Below are 7,667 nucleotides of genomic sequence, written 5' to 3' on the forward strand. Positions count from 1 at the left end.
TAGTAAACCCAAAGCCCAAACCTCCGGTCACAAATAGTACAGAGGATTGGGGAAACGGGTCGTTAACTGTTGCCCGTGAGGAGCAAAAGAGACGAGTCCTGATCGTGGATTACACCAGGTTGAAGCCTCAGGACTTAATTGAACGCGCCACCGGTTTCAGTGACAGTAACCTGTGGCTGGACTGGGTGGCTCAAAATGCAAAAGAACAAGATGTATCTAACTGTGTTGCTTGTGCTTCAGCTAGGCCGCGTTTGTTTACAGAACCCGCTCCACTGTATCCAGAGGACAAATGGGGGTACCACTGCATGCTACAAATTACAAGAGAAGCGGTGAGTAGTGGCAATTGTTCAATATTGGCCAGCCTCTTCCCGCCAATTGATAAAGGTACAAAGGTAGGACCATTTAGACCCAAAAAAGATAACTATACTTGCTTTAAGTTCTCAACAGACAAAATGAAATACAAGCTGGGAGATATCGATCCCAGCTGGTGCGCTACGACACTTACAGGAAGAACCACCAATGCAAAGAATGACTCAAACACAGTAATAGGTACATGGGCAAGAAGTGGGCTGTACTATTATTGTGGGGAGAGAACTCTTTTGGTCCGTGTTCCACTGGGAAGTGTCGGGACCTGTGCAATGGTAAGGTTGGGTGCTCAATTGATATTAATCGGCAACAGAGTGACAGTAATTCCCCAGAGTAACACACGCACACTGGCAGCCAGACGTAAGCGACATGTATTGGGTAAGGGGACACATGTATATGATCCTAGGATGAATTCACCCACCTGGATCGACTCCATAGGAGTGCCTAGGGGAGTTCCTAACGAGTATAAACTGGCAGACCAAGTAGCAGCTGGTTTTGAAAACTTACCAATTATTTCTGCTCTTTTTCCAGTGACCCCAAACAAGAACGTGGATAGAATAAACTATGTCCATTATAATCTGCTGAGACTCTCAAACCTGACCAGGGATGCCTTTGAGGGAGTGGCGGAGCAGTTGGGTCCGACCTCATTAATGGGGGTCCAAAACAGACTCGCTCTCGACATGGTTCTGGCTGAGAGGGGAGGGGTCTGTGCTATGTTTGGTGACCTGTGTTGTGCTTTCATCCCTAATAATACTGCCCCAGATGGCTCAGTTACCCGAGCTCTGGAAGGTCTCAAAACGTTGTCAAGGACCATGCATGAAGATTCTGGAATTGAGAATCCCTTCGAGGGCTGGATGACATCCGTGTTTGGGCAGTGGAAAGGGTTTGTAATGTCTGCCATGCTATCTGTATCTGCTTTTTTAGGGATTTTGGTCACCTGCGGATGCTGTCTCATTCCTTGTGTCAGAGGATTGTTGGAAAAGGTAATTACGAGGGCAGTGGACCCCGGGGCGGTGACCCCGGTGTCTATGATGCCATTGATGGACGTAGAAATGACTGAGTGGGCCGAGGAGTGACACAGCACACGGTGTGGTGACCTCTTGTGGCAAGAGGTCAAAAGGAGGATTGTGAGGATAAAGGAAAAATTGCTTCATTATTACAATATATTTCATAGCTTTGCCATAGCATTAATCACACTGCTTATAGCTTTAAGATGGCCTTGAGACATTAAACATACTGACACCATATTAATCTTTCACAGGTGCAGTCATAACCATTTTTATATTGTTATATCTTTACACACATATTGCAGCTCTATGGCCTTAAAAGAGTTGAAGCTTTCCCAGGTAATTAAAGGTCACAAGCTTCATTCAGCGCTATGTCTGGGTGATACATTGGTAAGGAAGTCGGGAGCTTAAGAAAGATTGCACACATGCTTACAAAACACAAATCTATATTACATATAACCTAGAAACAGATTTAAGTAGAGGCCTGAAGGCACTCAGTTAACATGCTGCACTGGAGCTTCTGTCTTGACAACAGGTGACGAGTGGAGAGGACCAGCCCCTGGAGACCACAGAGGCCCGAGTTTATTGCCTTCTTTGGAAGAAGATGCCAAAAGAGGAACCTCTATGTTGCAGTTAATTCTTAAAATACATAAATGTTCTGTACGTGCAAATTATGTGACTGTAAACGCAAGACGGGGCGTCATAATACCCTGATGATATAAAAGCAATCTGAAGTATAATTTTGGGGAAGACCTTTGCTGATGTGTGCAGTGATTGTCTTCCCGCGCGTGTACTTCAATAAAAGATCGCTTTGACCCAAACCTTCTGGACTGTCTTGGTTTTGTACTCTCCACCAATTTCGAACCCTTAACACAGGTGATAATGTTCAATCCACATATTTACAAATCATTGTTTCTTTTATGTTTTAACAATATTTTTTTCTCTAGGACATGAAAGAATGCCCAATCTGTCTTTGCTGCTTTCCAGTGAATGAGATTGCCCAGCATGCAAGCCTGTGTGGTGAAAGGTTCCTTCAAATTTATACATATTAAACACATTTTCCTATGTTTACATCTGAATCCTTTTTAAAAAATTTATGGCATTACAGTTTTGAGCTCAGTATGTAGTTACAGTAAATACTTACTTGGTCCACATTTTAAGGCGTACAGTATATTTGAAACACACAATGTAATCACCGTACCTGTTAAGCTCAGGACCCAATTTAAATGCCAGTAAAATCAGTTAAAAGACATCATAATTTAGATCACATATATTTTTGCTATTGTTCATAATTTTTAGACCTGAGGACACTTCCACTCACATGACAGACGTTTATGTCAGTACTGACTCTGAGTGCAGTGTGCCAAGCAACAGAACAGATCCTTTGACTGATTTAGTCAGGTATGATTTATATTCTTTGCCCTTTCATATTATCTGGTTTTGTTTATAATACATTTGCTTTCATTTTAAGAAATGATAATCATTTTCAATTTTTCTTTTCTCAGTGAAGCAGATGTGCTACAATGGCTTTCAAGTCAGGTGGATACCAGCAAAGACTTTAGGATTTGCATCACTCGGAATGATCTTGTTCAAAGAGGCTTCATTCAGTGGCAACGACAGAAGAAGGGTTCCCCTGTCAACAAACTCCACGTGACTTTTATCGGAGAAGCAGGAATTGATACTGGTGCATTAAGCAAAGAATTTTTGACTGGTATAGCTATGTACATTGTACTTACAGTTCAGATATTGAATATGGCCAAATCAAATTAAGATACAGTATAAGGTTAACCCTTTAAATTATTTTGTCTTTCTGTATATCTATGTAGAAATGATGCATGGTATTGAGACTCGACTGTTTGAAGGCAGTAGCAAGAAGGGAAAGAGTCCTGTCTACTCTATCAGTGATTTAGAAAATAGTTTCTACAGGTTTGTCTGTTTTTATACATTTCCCAGCATTATGTAGCATATGAAGCATGTTAAATATTTCTTTGTATCTTGCAGAACTGCAGGAGAAGTGTTTTCAGTGAGCCTTGCACAGGGAGGTCCACCACCATGCTTCCTTAGAAGCTGGTGTTATCAGTTTCTTGCAACAGGAAACTTCGATGCGCTTCAGCTGACCAAAGATGATGTGGATGACACTGAATATAGGTCTCTAATTGAAAAGGTGAGCTGTGTTTGTACAGACTAGTGAAAAAATGCTGATTGTTTGTGTGTGTATACAGTGTTGCGGAGTAACGTAAGACATGTACCAGCGTTACGTATTTAAAATACAAAATATGAGTAACTGTATTCCGTTACAGTTACCGTTTAAAAAGGTGGTATTTAGAATACAGTTACTTTGTTGAAATATATGAATTACACAGCGGCAGCGTTACGGTTGCCATAGTTACAGGGTGACGCGCTCTCTCTGCGACTGTGTGTTTCCTGGGTGAGAGAGCGCCTTTTTGTTGTTGTTGTTGTTGTGCTAAGCTAATAGGCAGAGTGTTACAGGCATAGCTCTAAAGAATGTAGCCTCATGGGCAGTGTAGTCTGTGCTGTAGGGAGAATGGACTGCCATATTCGTTATGTGTCTGTGAGAGTGAGGACGGAGAAAAAGGCGAGTGGAAAAGTACGAACTGTCATCGAGCAGAAACAGGAGCTGGAAGCATGTAAATATAATAATAACCACAGCAGCCAAAAAGAGTGCCTGACGAGCCCAGTTGAAAGTAAGCTATTAAGACTTGACTGTACACTGTTTTTGTGTTTTCTTCCGAAACAGTAAGTTCCGTTGGAGCAGCCTTTCAACGCCTCTCTCTGTCTCTCACTAGCAAAGTTAACCCAGACAACAAAGTAAAGCTAGTTTTTGGCTACGAGCCCGACACAAACCTGACATATTAGCCAGAGGTCCCTTTACAATGGTTCAGAGCCGCGGACCTTCAGTAATAGTAATAAATCATATTTATGTAGTTGTAAACAGCATGATAATATATTAAGTAATCCAAACTATTCAGAATATATTACTGCCATTCAGTAACGTAACAGAATACATTAAAAAATACAGTTTGGGGCCTGTAATCTGTAGTGGAATACATTTTAAAAGTAACCTTCCCAACACTGTGTATAGTTTCATAATTTCAAAAACTTGAAATCATTTACTGTTTTGTTTCTGTATGTTTTCAGGTGGAAGTGGCAGACAACCTGACAGACCTCACTGAAGACATTGTGAGCTGTGGTTACACAGGACTTGTGAAGCTGGACAAACGGGACAGTATAATAAGGTAGTATAATTTAATAGACAATATACCAACCAGAAACATTTGAAATTAATATTTTCTAAGTTCAAACCCTGGTTTCGACCACCATACCCCATCAGTTTCACTAATGACTGTGTTTGCTTTTCTAAATAGATCAATTGTTGTGCATGCTACGGTGCGTCTGACTCCAATGCTACAGCAAATTAGAAATGGCATGAAGATCTACAACCTTCTGGAGGTGATTGGAAGGCACGAAAGTCTCTGTTCAAACCTGTTTGTTCCCAGAGATGAGAATGATGATACAGCGGTAAATATGTCTTTATTTATTTATTTCAGTGGTTTAGTTTTTACAACAGATTCTAAAAATACATGTGATGTAGTAATAGCCCTGTAAGGACTTTTTTTGTTTCAGCCTTTATTTAGGTTGCTCAGATTAATGACTATTAAACAATTTCTTAATAAATAAACAATTTCTTATTGTTTATTTGAAATCACAACACGTGACACCCCCCCCCCCCCAAATCTCTTTAGCCGGATGCTGATTACATAATGAGCATCCTTGAGCCTGAGCTGAGTGAGAGGGGAAGTCCAAGGCATGCCAAAGAAAATGCCATCATCAACTTCTTCCAAGACTTCCTGGAGAATCTTGAAAGCTCAGGTTTGTGCCATCGGCCAGTTACTGGTATTATCATCAAAACATTAACACAACAGCTGTTACAAATACAGTGTTGTAGCATTTCTTTCAAACCTACTGTACTCTGCAAAATTGTCATCACAAACGATAACAGTCTAAAGGAACTGAAATCTCTGTAAAGATTTGTTTATATGTTTTGATGTTTTATACAATCTACCACATGTCTAAATGACAAAATTGGTTTTGCATATTAATAAATATTTTGGTATGATAGTTAAAGATTTAAAGTAAGTCGAATCTGCTTCTTCAGATCAGGATAAAGACAAAAAGAGCTGTGAGTATGGGATCCAAGACCACCAGGACCAGGACCAGGAAGAACACTGGAATTCCAAACACCAACCACCGAGAATGTCTGTCCCAGCGATTATGCAGTGGTTAACTGGACAAAGACACAAACCATGCCTTCCTTCAGAAAGGGCAAATTTTAAAATACATGTAAGATTTGAGCATCAATGCAAAGATATGATGCCTGAACACTACATATGTTACCCACTTGTAAGTGCCTGCACAAACACAATCTTCTTTCCTGTGGCACACATGAACTCATACACAGAGTTCACAGAAGTTATGACAACAGCTGTCACAATGGGAAGAGATTTCAGCCGTGTGTAGTTAGCACTTGAATAGCATACCATCACAAGTTATGCAGTATTGCACTGTATTTCTACGATTTGTCTTAGCCTTTAAACCTATTTCAGTTCTTGGAACACAGATTAAAAAAGGAAAGAATATTTACAGTTCAAGATTATTTTTCCACGTTGTTTCATTTTTTGTTCTTATAATGTTAAAAACTATGTTATCAAATTCTGTAAGTCTGAAGAAGTTTAAATGAATTTTGTTTAAATATATTTTCTGTATATGAAGCATGTAGTATTATTTTGTTACTGAAAAGTTTTCCACTGTGAAGTGTAAAGTGATATTCCAACTGTTTTGCTGAAAAGAAATATTCTTACACTTGATGAATTGTTTTTTTCAGTCATTAAAAGGATATCATTTAATTGTTTATAGTATTTATTAACATGACATGTTAAACAAATTTAATCAACCCAGTTACAAAAACAAAAGACGTGAGATGCTTAACTGAATGTGGCTACTTTAAACATTAAGTTATAAAAGGTAAAAACAGTATTTGATGCAATTAAAAAGGATACATTCATCTAATTATCTGACAATACATCTTAAGATTGATTGATTTGCTATTCTGTCATTACAATACAAATAATGTGGTTAAATCCTATGAGAAAGGCTAACTGAGTGGGTTCTGTTGTGTTACTGAATGAACTCTGATGTAGTTCAGCACTCTCTCATAAAGGTCTCTTCCGTTGTCAAAGGAGGGACTAAGAGGATGAATGGCTGCCCTCAGTCCTGCCATCGCCTCAGGCCCCAAAGGACACTGTATTGGTGGAAGAACTACTCCACCACCACTTTCTGGTCTCGAACAGTCAAGGTCCAAAGAGAAATGTTCTTGAATGTCCTGAAAATAGACTTGTTTTTGTTATGAACAGTATAACTATAGTATGCAGCTATTACAAAGGTATGTCTTTAAAAACAAGACAGGTGCACATTTAAATATATGCATGTGATGAATTTCAAGGTACAAAAACCCAAGCGATATAAAACATCTGTAATAGCACATTTTATAGTCGTACCTCAGTGTTTTCTGGTGCAGCCACAGGATTTTGAAGAAGTCCTATAGTCCAAAGTTGATTAGGTGTAAGACTTTGTTCTGTTCGCAGGGCATGATTATCCCACCCGTTCTTGAAAGTGTCAAGGTCCTTCTGCAGACGTTCCACAAAGATGTACTGAGCACAGAACAGGTGGAGGCTGTTGGAGGGGTCAAGCAGGCAGTCTTCCTCAAGGTTGTGAAGTAGCTCATAATAAACACTGGTTACAGCCATCCAGACATCACGCCACAAGCGCTCAACTCTACAACATAAAAAATATCAAAAGAACACATTAGTTTACAAATCCAGGCTTGTACCTGTTTTTGATTTACTAATGATAAAAGACCCATGTATTTATATATATATATATGCTAAGCCCTGTATATAACTTACCTTTGATTGTGAACACTTTTTCCTGAAATGTAGCTTGCTCTGCCGCAACCACGAACAGTAAACATGCAATGAGCAATGCCAACATTTTCGACACCCTGGTCTCCTCTAACTCTGCATGATGAAATAGAATACAAACAAGTTTTCAGAAAGTTGACTAATAATATGAAATGTATCAAGGTTTTACATTACCTTAAAGGAAAGCCAAACTGTTCAACAGAGCTCATAAAGAAGCCTAATGCAGTTGATGCCTTGTTATTATTTCCTGCACCAAGGTACATTATCTGGAACATAATTTATGAATAAATGATTT

General features: G+C 39.3%; 1 protein-coding gene across 1 annotated transcript; it reads left to right on the forward strand.

The window, feature by feature from the left end:
* Positions 1-2,332: 2,332 nt before the first annotated feature.
* LOC134618428 (uncharacterized) lies at positions 2,333-7,213 on the forward strand. Its single transcript, XM_063463814.1, has 9 exons — positions 2,333-2,400; positions 2,673-2,774; positions 2,879-3,084; positions 3,200-3,299; positions 3,375-3,537; positions 4,533-4,630; positions 4,760-4,913; positions 5,138-5,264; positions 7,037-7,213. The coding sequence occupies exons 2-9, from the start codon at positions 2,695-2,697 to the stop codon at positions 7,060-7,062; spliced, it is 954 nt and encodes a 317-aa protein (XP_063319884.1). The 5' UTR covers positions 2,333-2,400; positions 2,673-2,694; the 3' UTR covers positions 7,063-7,213.
* Positions 7,214-7,667: the final 454 nt, after the last annotated feature.

The sequence above is a fragment of the Pelmatolapia mariae genome, linkage group LG3_W, assembly GCF_036321145.2.
Source record: "Pelmatolapia mariae isolate MD_Pm_ZW linkage group LG3_W, Pm_UMD_F_2, whole genome shotgun sequence".
NCBI lineage: Eukaryota > Metazoa > Chordata > Actinopteri > Cichliformes > Cichlidae > Pelmatolapia > Pelmatolapia mariae.

Bases quoted from the DNA above. Each gene is read 5' to 3' on its own strand.
- LOC134618428 (XM_063463814.1), top strand. From the start codon at position 2,695: ATGACAGACGTTTATGTCAGTACTGACTCTGAGTGCAGTGTGCCAAGC. The intron at 3,085-3,199 runs GTATAGCTATGT...ATATCTATGTAG, and splicing joins AAGCAAAGAATTTTTGACTG to AAATGATGCATGGTATTGAG. The intron at 3,538-4,532 runs GTGAGCTGTGTT...GTATGTTTTCAG, and splicing joins ATAGGTCTCTAATTGAAAAG to GTGGAAGTGGCAGACAACCT.